The sequence below is a fragment of the Phodopus roborovskii genome, unplaced genomic scaffold (assembly GCF_943737965.1).
Source record: "Phodopus roborovskii unplaced genomic scaffold, PHOROB, whole genome shotgun sequence".
Taxonomy (NCBI): Eukaryota; Metazoa; Chordata; class Mammalia; order Rodentia; family Cricetidae; genus Phodopus; species Phodopus roborovskii.
Window position 1 is genome coordinate 3175973 of NW_026126434.1, and position 14189 is coordinate 3190161.

At 45.4% G+C, this 14189-nt stretch overlaps 1 protein-coding gene across 2 annotated transcripts in view; it reads right to left on the bottom strand.

The window, feature by feature from the left end:
* Positions 1-3448: 3448 nt before the first annotated feature.
* Positions 3449-14189, bottom strand: part of Traf5 (TNF receptor associated factor 5) — a 36728-nt gene continuing 25987 nt past the window's right edge. For both annotated transcript variants that reach the window (XM_051186655.1, XM_051186656.1), the window contains 7 exons: positions 13520-13684; positions 12503-12580; positions 12145-12219; positions 10263-10355; positions 6643-6783; positions 4730-4898; positions 3449-4261 (listed from right to left, as the gene is read on the bottom strand). In XM_051186655.1, the coding sequence (XP_051042612.1) occupies positions 3684-4261; positions 4730-4898; positions 6643-6783; positions 10263-10355; positions 12145-12219; positions 12503-12580; positions 13520-13684 (1299 nt within the window). In that variant the 3' untranslated portion in view covers positions 3449-3683. The remainder of the gene's footprint in view (positions 4262-4729; positions 4899-6642; positions 6784-10262; positions 10356-12144; positions 12220-12502; positions 12581-13519; positions 13685-14189) is intronic.

Sequence of the window (14189 nt, forward strand, 5' to 3'; positions counted from 1 at the left end):
CCCTTACATACCCTCCTTGAGGATATTAACCCCCTTTTGTCTATTTTATTTATTTTCATGAGGAACCAAGATTATATGAAATGAAAATAAGAGCCTTAATCTTATTGTTATCTAGTGAAGATAACTATTCAATGCAGTAGAGAAAATTTTATTTATATGGATCCACCTTTTCTAGAATGAACCCTACTACTTTCATTTTGTGAAAAAGCCTGCTGTTTACTGTTTTGTCCTGTGGTCACTACTTTAGTGACAGAGGGACCCTGAACTTTAAGCAAACCACACCCCAACATTTTATATGCAGGGAGCCAGTTAAAATTCAAGGCCAGTCAGTACTTTGATAGGTTCACTATAAAATGTTTTCCATATCAACTACTTAAAACTACTTACAGTATGGGCTGGTGAGATGGCTCAGTGGGTAGAGGGACTTGCTACCAATCTTGACAACCTGAGTTTGATCCCCCGGACCTGAATGGTAGGAGAGAACCTACTCCTAAAAGTTGTTCTCTGCCCTCAACTGTCCCTAATAACTGTTTTTCTCTTTCCTAAAGCTCAAGTCACAAAATGACCTTCTACTTTAGAAGACACAGGGAAAGAAAGACCTTGGAAATTGTGTTGGCTATTTGTGGTTGTCATCTTGACTACATCTGGTTTGAACTCCAGTCTAGAAATGGTGAGAGATTATTTTTGCTTTGGTGGAGCCACTTCTAGTCTGGATTTTTGAGGCAGAACACATACCTTTGATTGGATCAGAGCCAGGAAGACACAACTTTAATCTGGGCCACACCTTCTGTTGGAAGATTTTATAAGGAAATAGAAAAAGGAAGCTCTTGCTCTTTTCCTGCTTGCCCTCACCCTGCCAGCACATCTGTTCCTTCACTGGCAACAAAGCCTGCTTCTCTGGGATCCCAGTGTCCACTGAAGACCAAGGAGGTACCCAGCCCTTTGGACTGAGCAATTACTGGCGTCTTGGACATTCTGTTCACAGGTAGTCATTGTTGCATTAGTTGTACTTAAGCCTATAAGTTATTTCAATGAATCCCACACATGCACACAGAGATTCATTCTTGCTACTCTAGAAAACCCCAACTAATACAGAGATGAAATAGTGAACAAACCTACAGCATGCCCCCAGTCTGGCATTGTGGGCAAGAGATTGGGCTTCTGGATTATTCTGAGGTCATGGGTAGCCATTGCTGTTCCAGAGCTCACCAGCAACCAGGTACTATGTGTTTCTAAGATGCACTGGTTTTCTGGGTCCTGACCTTTGGTGTGGTTCTATTGTCTTCACAGAAGAGATTGAGAGGGTTCCTGGACACCCAGGAGCTGGTCAGGTAAGTTGTTTCTACTTAAAATCAGTCTTTTATTTTATGTGTATGGGTGGTTTGCCTCCATGTGTCTGCGAATGCAAATGCAGTGCCCACAGAGGCCAGAAGAGGGTGTCGGATCCCTTGGAACCCAAGTTATAGGTGGTTGGGAGCCCACATGTGGGTGCTGGGAATTGAAACTGTTCTCCATAAGGGCATCCCGTGATGAGAGATGTCATTCTGTAAATATGTTTCTCTTATTTGTTAATGAATAAAGCACTTCTGGCCAATAGGAAAGCAAGATAGGTGGGACTAGGAGACAAGGAGGTTTCAGGAAGAGGTAGGGAGAATTAACATGTAAGACCAAGAGAGCAGAGGTCTGGATCCTCTCTCCGGTAAGATAAGACCACGTGGAAATACTTAGATTAATAGAAATGGGTTAGTATTTAAGACAGAGCTAGCTAATAAGAAATGCTAGTAACAGGCAAACAGCCTTATATCTAATACAGTGTCTCTGTGTATTATTTGGGGCTGGTGTGGCTCTGGGACCAGGATGGTTAAAAAACCTGCTTATAACAACCCAGTGCTCTTAATACTGAGCTGTCAATCCATCCTTCATCCCTATGTTTTTTGAGACAGGTTTTCTCTGTATAGCCTTGTCCTGCTTTGTAGACCAGGCTGGCCTCCAGCTCACAGAGATCCGCCTGCCTCTGCTTCCAAGGTGCTGGGATTAAAGGTGTGTGCCACCACCACCTGGCCCATATTTTGTTTTTAAGGTTCATTTTTAGTTATGTGTATCTGTGAGCACCTGTGTGAAGGTGTATGCAGGTGTGAGTGCAGGTGTCTACAGAGACGGCATCAGATCCTCTGAGCTGGAATTACAGGTGTTTGTGAACCACCTGATGTAGGCACTGAGAGCTGAATTCAGGTCCTCTGGAAGAGCAGCAAGTGTTCAACCATTGAGCCCTCTCTGCAGTCCCAAATCCCATTTCTTATATAAGTAAGTACTAATTGCAAGGTGCATGGCCATCATCCAGGTGAGCTCTGAATGGTCCTGAGCCATGACATTTGTCCTTCTGTGCTAAAGAGCCAACTGTACTAGAGCAATAGAGATGGCATAGCATGCATTTCCAATTGGAGAAGGTTGGCAGATGTCAGTCCCAGGCTTATTGAGTTGAAAGGACAGATGATGGCTTGTATTTACACACAGACCCAATAGACCAGTGGTTCTCAACCTTCCTAATGATGTGACTCTTTAATATAGTTCCTCATGTTGTGGTGACCCCCAACTCTAAAATTATTTTCATTGCTATTTCCTAACTGTAATTTTGCTACTATTATGAATTGTAATGTAAACATCTGTGTTTTCCAGTGGTCTTAGGTGACCCCTGTGAAAGGGTCAGTTGATGCACTCCCAAAAGGGGTCACAACTCACAGGTTGAGAGCCACCACAATAGACGGATACACAAAAACCTGGTCATTTCTGGTCACAGAGTATGCAGGAATCTGACAGGAAACTCCACAAGTTTCTACAAACGCCCATTTTCTTGTCAATACATGAATTATAAGTTCCTCCAAAAGAACAAGAGTGACTGCTGTACCAATGTTAGGAGCTGCTACCACAGCAATTGGGGTCCCCTTTGTCCTCTTCTCACATCTCCTCTATCATAAATTTTGATAATCTTCACACTATTATACAAACGTTACTTGGTTGAGCTTCGTGAAACTGAAATAGTTGGCCAAAGAGATGATTTTCATCTGGTCAAACCTAATGAAATCTGCACTCTGGTTCACTAAACATATACAGTTTGCACCTTCTGTCTTGTGTCAGTAGAAAGGGTGAAATGTTAACCCCATCTACCAGCTGTAATGCAACTTTGAAAATGGTGCTCACAGACTGCTAGTGAATCATATCAAATAGGGAAGTGGTGCAATTTCGAAGGGACAGGTACTACCCAAAGAACTGTACTCCAAAGGCAGCCTGTAGCTACATCACCCATACTTAACTGGGGCAGCCTGCCTGCCTCTGAAAAGATATATCTTGTCCACAAGGAATTCCAACTCTGAGCACTCAGGCACACTCAGCATTACACACCCCGGTGTCAAGTCCCTGACGTCAGTGAGAGAGAGAGGAGCCCCGGACCTTATTGTCAAGCTCATTATAATTTTTCAGAAGATATAAAAATATAAATAACAGCAATATTCTAAGAGTTTGAAGTTTCAAACCAGGGGCAGGATCCAAGAGAAAATGGTAACACTCAGACATTAAAGGCAAAAGGCCAACAACAAAAGCATGTTCAGTCTTAGAGGTAGGGCTTAAAGGATAGTCACCTGCCCCCTGTGCTTCTGGACCCCATAGGCATTTTTCTCTGTTAACACTTACAGATCCTCTAAGTCAGTTAAATCCACAGCCACTTTCAGGAACAGGGTATCGTCTTTAATGTAGGTGTTCTTGGAATTCTCCAGAGTGGAATGCGACACAAAGCGGGGACAGCCAGAGGCGATGTTCATCTCACCATCAGGTCTTCTGAAGCTGCTGCTGTTGGGGTCAGCTTTAAAGGTCTCCACAATGTGGTTCTTCTTGCCACTCTGGTCCAAAAGCATCAGGGTCACCCTCTGCCTGAATGGCCACTGTAACAGTGAGTCAAACTCACCCCGCATCACCACAAAGTACAGGGACAAGTGCGTCCCCTTCCCAGACCCATCCCCATTCAGGTATGCTCTAGCACAGAGCCGGTAGCCACAGCGGCTGGTGTAGAAAGGCTGGCTGAAGACAGACACAATGTGCCCCTCCACGGCCTTCCTCTTCTTCATCTTGTAATCTGTCACCTTCCAAATGAGCTTGCCACTATAGCAGGTGCCCTCCAGCAGCTTAAATCGTTCTTCGTTCTTATTCAGCTGGGCTTTGTGGATATTAATGTGTGCGTCATGCTTGCTGGTCTCCCCCTCTAAGACAACTGAAAGGAAACACATAACAGGAGGCTGTAGCTATCCAAACACTGCCAGGGAAGAAACACTGGCATGGATAGCACCCACACATGTAGCACCCACATTACTAACGTTAACTCAGGGGATGCCACGCCTGGTAAGCTGATGCCAAGCAAACAGGGATGTGTCCTCTTAACCCTAAGCTTACCCAAGTATAAGATGCACCGGGCATTCACCTCCAGTGGATTCTCATGCTGAGCGCTTTAACTAGTGTGTTCATGGGTGTGATGGAAATGTCTACACATTTCTGCATGTGTGTGAGGCACATGTGTGCATGCAGAGGCCAGAGTTGATGTTGGGTGTCTTTTTCAATTGTTCTTTAGTCTTTTGAAGCAGGTCTCTAGCTGAATCAATCCCTGCTGTTTTAGCTAAGCTTGTCCTGGGGATCCTGTCTTAGCCCCTACAAATGCACACAGGCAGAGTGGACCAACACACACCTAATCTCTGGTCACTGGCCTCCAGCAGGGTGATTTTCTGCTTGATGCTGTCAATCGCTTCCACCAGAGAGCGCAGGTCAAATCTGTTTTGCTGCTGGTTAACTATTTGCAGCAGCTGCCGCACCTGTGTTTCCAGCCAGGCCGACTTGTCAATGTGACTGGTCAGAGCCTGGCGGTGCAAAAAAACCAGCATATTTGGAAATTAGACAATTTTTGATCACTTGTTAAGGTCGAATTTTAACACAGATATTCTACATATAATCCACTAAGGAAAAGAAAGGGACACTGTCGAGACAGAAAAGTCAGTGAGCACGCCTTCCCCCCTCATCTCCGTCTGACCCTTCTGGTGAGTTTGTGAACTTTTCTTAATGTGTCTAAAGTGTCCCCTCCACTTACACACATGTTCTCTCTCTGACTGTCACTTCCTTCCCTGAGCAGCCAGTCTCTCAGGCCCCTTTCTGTAAGGAAGCTAACACTCAGCAGGGCCCCTGTTCTGGCCCAGGTAGAGCAGGACAGGTCCAGAAGAGCCCTACATGCTCTCTCAGATGGCATTAATCTGTCTGTCTTGCCCATATATAGTCTTAATCCCATCCTGGTGGCCTCTGTTTGGAAAGAAGTCAGGACTAACAGTATGATAGTTTCTTTTTCCTGAACATGTTCATACATGCAAATGCCTGTGTGCACACACATCTGCACATACATGTACAGCACGTGTAGAATATGTGTGTGTGTGTGCACGCACACACACACACACACACATATATATGATGTACTGAACAAGTATAGAGTTTATGTGGCCTAGATTTCTGGAACAATACAAATTGCAAATATATTGCCCACATTATGTCTTAAAATCTCCCACTGCCAATCTCGAAATGATGACTTTCATTCATTTGTGATTATCTAACATTTGTGATCCACCCTGTGAGTTTTTATGCTGTTTTAGTGATGTTTAATGCATGCTCTTCCCAGGGTAACTGACAATTTTGCTCTGTTGTCTGCAGAATGCAGAACTATGTCCTTAATATGCCTCAAATAGGGAAGTATTAACCCAACATTAATTAAAACCCGAATCTTCATACATACTATGAAAGCATGGTGTAAATGTTACAGTTAACAGCTGGGTGGTGGTGGTGTATGCCTATAATCCCAGCACTGGGGAGGCAGAGGCAGGCAGATGTCTCTGAGTTTGAGATCAGCCTGGTCTATGAGAGCTAGTTCCAGGATAGCTTCTAAAAAGCCACAGAGAAAGCCTGTCTCGGGGGTGGGGGGGTGGGGAGTTACATTTAGCAGCATTGGTAAATATACTGGGCCATGAAAGTGATTGCTGTGAGAGGCAGAGGCCACAACACATCCAGTATTCTTTCTGGTGGTGCATGGCCATACAGCCAGGGGAGGGGAGAGTGACTGGGACAAGGTGTTGTTGGGGACAGGACAAGGCTGTACAGGTGCTGCTAACTCTGGCAGCTTCTCTACACATTTGAAATGGTTTCCATTTAAAAGAGTTAAGAGGAAATACCCTAGTGAGGGAGTTCAGAGCATGTCTCACCTGGGTGTTTTATTTTATTTTACATGTGAGTGTTTTGTCTGCATGTATGTCTGTGAACATTGTATGTGCTTGCTTCCTGCAGCAGTCAGAACTGGAACTGGAGTAATGGATGGCTGTGAACTACCATCTGGTGTGTATTGGGAATTTAGCCCTGTTCCACTGCAAGAGCAGCACATGCTTACCCACTGATCCCTTCTCCAGCCCTTCTTTTCTTTAAAAAGTAATTCATTTTATGTGTGTGTGTGCCTGAGTATACAGACACGGAGGCCAGAAGAGAGTATCAGATCCTCTGAGCTGGAGTTACAGGTATCTGTGTGCCATCGAGTCAGCACTTTCAACCCCTGGCCATCTGCCCAGCCCTTACCTGGACGTTTGAGAGGAAACTTCCATTTTTGCCAAACATCTGTGTGAACTGCTTAAACTCCTTTTCGAACTTCTTCACTGTGTCTGCCAGCTGCTGGATCGTGCTTTCTTTCTGTTCGAGACTCTGATGTAAGTCAGAGATCTAATCACAGGCATGTGAGTGAAGAGAGACAAGCTGTTAAGTGTGTGCACATAGGCTAATGGGGGAAATGGTGCACATGCATTTCCAGGGTAGTGTTCATAGGCAGAGTTTTGTATAACTCAAGAAAGTATTTGCTGGTAGTCCCCCAAACCAGACCCATAGAATGTTCCATCCCTGACCTGTGGTGAGGGCCAGCCAGTCAGGGGTGTCTTATGGCTGAACTCAATAAAGTGCCTGGTGTACCCTTTTACTGCGTGCTGTCAGACAGCCATGACACATGTCAGTGCCTTGTTGCATTTCTACCAGCTCTGCCTCTGTCCTCCGAGTCCCCAAAGAGCTCCCTGTGGTAACTGTCAGCACACAGCAAGTGTAGCCAAACTAGGTGAGCACTGCTAAACTTAGACGTCGCGATCAATCTGTGTGCACACATGCATGTCTGCTGCTTCCTCCGCTGCTTTGGACCTTCCCCCTTGAGACAGTCTCTTACTGAGCCTGGACTTAGGCAGCTAGCCCTCCACTCAGGTCCTCATATTTTGTGTGGCAAGTGCCCTTACCCACTCAGGCAACCTGCCAGCCCAGAATTTGTAATCTATTTGAGGGAAACAACCAAAAACCCAAGAGTGATCCTATTCATTCTGAATGCTGGCCAACTTCCACTCACAACATTAGACACAGAAAAGTTCCTACATTCATTTCTCACATTGTCTCATTTGCGAATTTGGTTTCATAGGATGACCTGGCTTTCTTGCCTCCACCTTCCAAGTGTGGGATTTCAGATGTGTGTACCACACACATATACATGCAGACATACACACAGATACACACCACTCACACATCACATATACATACACATACTGACACATACAGACACGCACGTATAGACACACATCCTATCTGTTTTAGCAGTCACAGTCTTCATCAATTTTTGTCTAGGTTGTGACACTGCTCACCTGACCCTACCCTGAGAGCTACCCTCCATAGAAGCTGGGATCATCCTGCATCTCAAAGCAACTGGGTGAGCCTGGTATCAGTTGGTGCTTGGGAAATATCTGCTTAGTGGCAAATGTTCTCCAGTTCATACTCTGTATCACAACCAACAATATCAAGAGAGAAATCTGGTCTTATGTCTCTCAGTGGCATTTATTTATTTATTTATTTATTTATTTATTTATTTATTTATTTATTGAAACTTGGGGCTCTATATTATCTGATACCATTGTGGCTTCACACTCATTTCTAACCTACGTGTACCCAGCAAGGCTGCACAGCACCTAACTAACCCATGTGTACCCTGCAAGGCTGCATAGCACCTGGCTCCCATGAGGGAACTTCCCTCATCCAGAACTACCTTTCCAGTGAAGCCACTAAAAGGCATAGCCTCTGGGAATATTTCCTTACCTACATCACCCACCCAGGCCCTTCCAGTCCCATTGGTATCCACCCATAGCCTGTTTCATCCCTGTTACAGCTTGCTTTTATTGTTGTTTTTGTCCTTTTCCTCCACTAGCATGTTTGCTGAGTCTATGTCTCACTTCTTTATTCTCTGAACCCAGCACGATACCTTATTTGGAAGACACGGGATATCTGTTTCACAAATGATGTACAAATGGCCATAAGGCTTTCTTGACAGTCCCTCTCCTTACCTCTAACTTGTCCCTGTTCTTGTAGTGCCCACCTCAGTTGATAACATTCCCAGGTTCTTTGCCTCCCAAGCTTAAAGCAAGCCACTTTAACCTCAGAGTATCTCCATGTTATGTGCAGTCCACTGGCCTTATGGTTTCTACCATCACCTCTTCCAGCATCTCAACTCCTCTCAAAACTGAAATGCTTCTGGTGCACCGGGGACTATGCTGAGAATGCGGAAACATTCCCTTACTCCCATCTACCACACCCCAGTTACAAGCGAGGAGCTGGGGGCAGAGATGTGGACTGGGTGGGCATATACCCTGTAGCCTCAGGCCTTCTGGCTCTGGCACCCTCAATTATCAGCTGCTGCCATGCTATGACTTTTTTGTAAACATAATAATAGGCGATAATACCCATTTTAAAGGTAATACCACTATCAAATATTTAAACAGCCAAACACTGAAACTCATTGGTCCTAACTTTTGATCCTTAAATCCCTTCTGAATCAAGGCAGAATATGAATGAGTAAAACAGTAACTGAACAATGTCCGTCAATCTCCAGACATTCCTGTCTCACACTCCATTTCCTGAATCTTCAGCATCCTGTCTGGACACAAGCCCTCCTCCTGCACATTCCGTTTCCCTTCAGTGTCAGCTTGGAGATCTGGAGAGATGGCTTGGTAGTTAAGAACATGTACTGCTCTGCTCTTGCAGAGGATCTGAGTTTGGTTTCTAGAACCCAAGTTGGGCAGCTCACAGCTGCCTACACTCCAGGATATCTGACACTTTCTTCTAGCCTCCACACATGCACACACCTGCACTCATGCACACACTCCCCATACACATAATTAAAAATAAAATAAGTGAAGGTACATCTTGGGTGTCCTACCCTGAGAAGCCTACCACAGTTTCCCCAGAGTGCCTTGCTGTGGCCTCTGTACCCCACACAGCATTACCACAACTTATCTGCTGATATTTCCATGATTCATCATGGAGAGGCTATGTCCCCTGTGACTCAGTGTCCCTAGCAATGAATCCTATACCTTGCACATACTGTCTGTTCAATCAGTGGATGGATGCATAGGGAGAACATAAAGAAACTGCAGTTCCCAGGCAGCAGGCCTGTAACCAGTTGTGTCAAGATTTCTAATTTTCTCCTGGCGGTGACCCTGAAAAGCACACTGTAATGTGGAATTGGACATCACAAAAAAAAAAAAAAAAAAAAAAAAAAAAAAAACTGCAGTGGCAAACTCCTCTGGCAGTGGGCCTGAAAAGTCTTCTAAAATGGTTCTGCAACATAATTAACTTCCATAGCAACTACTCCTTAACAACAGTCTTTACAGATGCTATGGGTGCTCCAGGAACTGTGACACGCTTGGTCAACCATGGTCAGCGAGTATGTATGAAGTTAGTATATGTTTATCAGGTTACAAAGCTTTCTCCAAGGTAGATTAGGTCTATATCAAAACTCACAAAGCTCATAGTACTTGGAACAGATTGTTGAATAATGTAATGGGCTGACTGATTTAATTTAAAAATGTCGAACAGTAGGTGCTTGGTAATGTGCAGTGTACAGTAAGCCACTGAGAGTGCTGGCTTGAGATCCAGTCTGCCACTTGCAGTTTACAAACTTCAGATCTTAGTTCATCCTCAGGAAGTGATTAACTCAAAGAATTCACAGGCACCTTCTAGCTCAAATTTTCTATAACATCTAGGGCATATCTGGCCACAAGCAGAAAAGCACATACCTTTTTAAATCAGCTTACATGGAACCAGAGAGAGCATGGGAAAACACAGAGTAGCTAAGATGTCAGCAATTTTTCTGCCCCTTGACACGAAGTACCAAGACTCACCTGCTGTTCTAGTTGGAAGTTCTTTTCTAAAACCAGAAGCATGTGGTCCCTCAGGGCTGCCTGCTCATGCTCCTGCAAGTTCCCCCTCTTACCCTTCAATACAAGCAAAAGTGAAGTTCAGTTATCGAGAAGCTCCCCAAAATGAGGCAGACGACAAGTACTCTGTTAACACAGAACCTCAGCGACTTTGCAGACTTAGTTTCCCTATGCACTCTTTTTGTACAGAGCTGCAAGAAAAAATGACTCCATTGGGCCCTTCCCCTTCTTTAGACTTCTCCAGAAGCCAGGACCAAATAGGCTGTGTCAAAACTCTGCTGCTGACTTTCTTCCTTCCCGGGTTCAGGTACCACTGCCACTCAGCTACCCCTATGCATAGTCTCAGCAGACTGGTTTTAAGCCTGGGTCAGTTCCCTCTTCCCCAGAGCACATTTCTACACTGTCCTTCCCGTTGAGCCTGCAGCCTGCTTTTAATTCCAGCCTGTGCAAATTTGTCATACAACTGAGAGAAGGGATGGTTACATCTCCCCTGATGGTTACAGTTACAATGTTTATTGACCGACAGGTAACAATGTTTTTTGACTGACAGAGTCTATTGCTCATAAAGGCAAAGGTTCACATTCCCCTATGTTTCAACTTCCCTTCAGTGGAGTGCAGGCCCCTTGGTAGCTAGTTGGATGTTCCAAAGAAGGTTCCATAGAACAAGTTCCCTACCCACGCTTAGCTCCTGACACTGAGGTTAACACTAGAACACAGCCCAGCAGGAGGTGGAGCCTGACCCTAAAGAGTCTTTTCAGCACCAAAGGCAATGCTGTCATACTGCCCTGAAAGGTAACCCTTTTCTGTTGCTAACACAACCGCAGTTTTCACAATCTAGTTGAAGACTCCTAATGACATACATGTTGGGGTGGTGCTAGGAATCAACCAGCATGCTGTCCACATGCTCTAGCACTGAGCTACATGGCAACTAGTCAAATACCTTTAAACTAAAAAAAAAAAATGTGCTTATGTTAAAATATAATTGGGGTAATTAAATTTATAGAATGTATGGCTTATACTCAGCATGATGTCTCAATTTCTGTTCTGATCCAGTGGAATTTGCCAAGAGGCTTGAAGTAGAGGTCAAACTGTTCTCTTTAACTTATTTTATCCAACTTATTGGATAATTATTTTAAAGCATGATTTGATTTCAAATCACTTTATTTCATCAGTTTCTTTCCCCAGTGTGAGGACTCAAACCCTGTGCCTCCCTCACGTCTGCCAGGCAAGTACTTCACTATGGAGCTAGGACCATAGCCTCAAATCGTTTTGTTTCAAGACATTTGGTGGTATAAGGTGGTATAAGGTGGTTTAAGCATAAACCCAGGAATCACGGGAAGGATGACTCTGAAGGGTTCTGAACCCCTATAGACAAAACAGAGCAGGAGTTACTGCCATGGTTGGTTTTATGTGCTAATTAGTTAGATTACTATAACTGGCCAACCTTAAGTAAAGACGACCCAACCATAATGTGGGTGGGCTTTGTCCAGTCAGCTGAAGGTCTGGGCACAAACCCTGAAGCAGCAGACTTCTTATGACCTCAATATAGAAACTCCAGCCCAAGAGTTCACACTGCTGGGCTGATGTGCAGATGTGAGACACAGGAACCGAACAGTGGCAGAATGAGTTTTCCCACACATCCATAGGAACAGATATACGAGCATAACGTATACATATGTAAGTGAGCCTGTATGCATGTAAAAGTTCTGTTTCTCTGCAGAGCCCTAACTCCACTGTAGTCCAATAGTTCTAGTGTCCTTCTGCCCTCCCATATCCTGAAGAGAGTTAACAAAGTGAACTCACCAGGGAATTACAGCAGCAGAGATGAAGGTGACCCACACCTTACCTTGACAGTACAGCCATAGTGCTGAAACGGACAGTCTTGTTCGGCCTCAGGACACACAGTAAGGTGTTCATTTACCTACAAAACAGGACGGCCTATGCTGTGGAAACACATGGGTTCTTCATCTGTTTGGTATCATCAGGGAACCAGGGGCTACTTGGGAGGAAGTAAGGGCAGGAGAAACTCTGGTGAGGCAGAGTTAGGGCAAAAACAAAAGGGTGTACAAGGGGTGGCCCCAGAAGACAGGCAGGCATCCAAGGACCACACAGTCCCCTGCCTTTGGCTACAGTTCTCATCAAACCCCCACCACAAGGATTGCCAAGCATTTCCCCACACTCTGTAGGGAGGACTGTCTACTCACCTCAGTTCTCGGAACAGTCCTCAGACACTTGTTGGGACAAGACACTGGGTACGCAGGACACAAGTTTTCCTCATGATCCTGAAACAGAGCACGTGAGAAACAAAGCCAAGCTCTCTGGCCTCAAGGTATTCCTACACGTGTCTCAGGATATACACACCATGTGGCTTGCTCTCCACAGGAAATTATAGCCCAGTTTCCAGAAAAGATTAGAGATGTCTGCTTTCTTGATGTAAATTAATTTAACTAAAAATTTAAAATTTATGAGTGCCTGAAAGATCAGAAGGTTTGAGACTCCAAAAACAGTCAGCCTGGGGGTGCATCAGTGAGGCTCCTCCGAATATGTAAAAGTACCTGTGATCTCTATGTTGATATCCTGCTGCTCCAGCCAAATAACTGAATCCAGAGAGCAGCCATTATCATCGCCTCTATGTGACCCAGGCCTTGTATCTCACCCCCCACATTGCAGCAGGGGCCCTTATGCTATTTTCACCACCAATAAATGAAAGGGCTTAGAGTTCTTTGTGTAATCTCAAACTACTCCCCTCCTCTCCCCCCTATTTGAGAACTACCTATTTATGCAGCCAAGGATGAGCCATCCTTGAACCTCAGATCCCCTGCCTCCTGAGAGTACAGGAATATATCAACTGGTTTGTAGGGTGGGGAGTGGGGCAGGGTCAAACCTACGGCCTTGTGAATGTTAGGTGAGCATGCTACCAACTGACCACTTCTTTTTAGAGCCGGGGTCTCCTATAGCCCAGGCTGGCCTTAATGCTATGAAGCCAAGGATGAACTACTCATCTTCCTGGCTCCAAGTGCTGGGATGAGAAGTGTGAGCCATGCTGGATATCAAATCCAGGGCTTTCCATGTGCTAGTCAAAGACTCTATCAATGGAGCCATACCCCTAGCTAGCCAGGCAATTCTCCTCCTTAGTCCAAATTCAGAACAAATAAGTAAAGAGTGCACTTCCAAGTTCCATCTGAGCTGCATGCATGGCCACCCATGGTGGATGCTCTCACCTGCAAGTCAGTAACCACCACACCCTTCTTGCAGTAAAGGCATTTCTCCTCTCGGAACCGGCAGTATGCACTCAGATGCTCCTTCAGATCTTTCCGGAGCATGGCTTCCCGGCAGCTCTCGTTAGGGCAGGTCACGGCTTGGAAGGAGCAGTGTTGAAGATGATCCTGTAACAGGTGACAGTAGCCCCAGAGGCTGGGAAGACAGCCAAGTGCCAGCTGGGCTGGCCTCTCCCCAGCTGTCATGGAGACCCACTGTTTCTTCTGAGGACAAGGGCAGAGAGGCCACTGGGACTGGCACTGTGAAAGCTAGTCTGGCTCGTTGGAAATTAGGGGAGGGATAAAGATCGAGTGGGGTGGGGGTCTGGGAGGATTTGGGGAGCAATAACATGCAGTTTGTTTAAAGAATCCAGTGGCCTGCTCCTGTATGAAGGTGCCGGGCCATGCACGTTCTCCAGCCTTTCCAGAGGGTGGCAGGTCTCGGTGGCATTTCTGTCTCTTTTGTGTTTTATTTTCCCACCCTCATCCCCAGCACCTTCTATTAGTCTCTGCAGAGCAGAGGCAGGACAATCAGAAGGGAGGGAGGGAGCACGCCGACTCCACAGGGGTGGGTATGGAGACATGTAAGCAAGAAGGGAGCATGCCGGCTCTACAGAGGGGGGCACAGACTGAC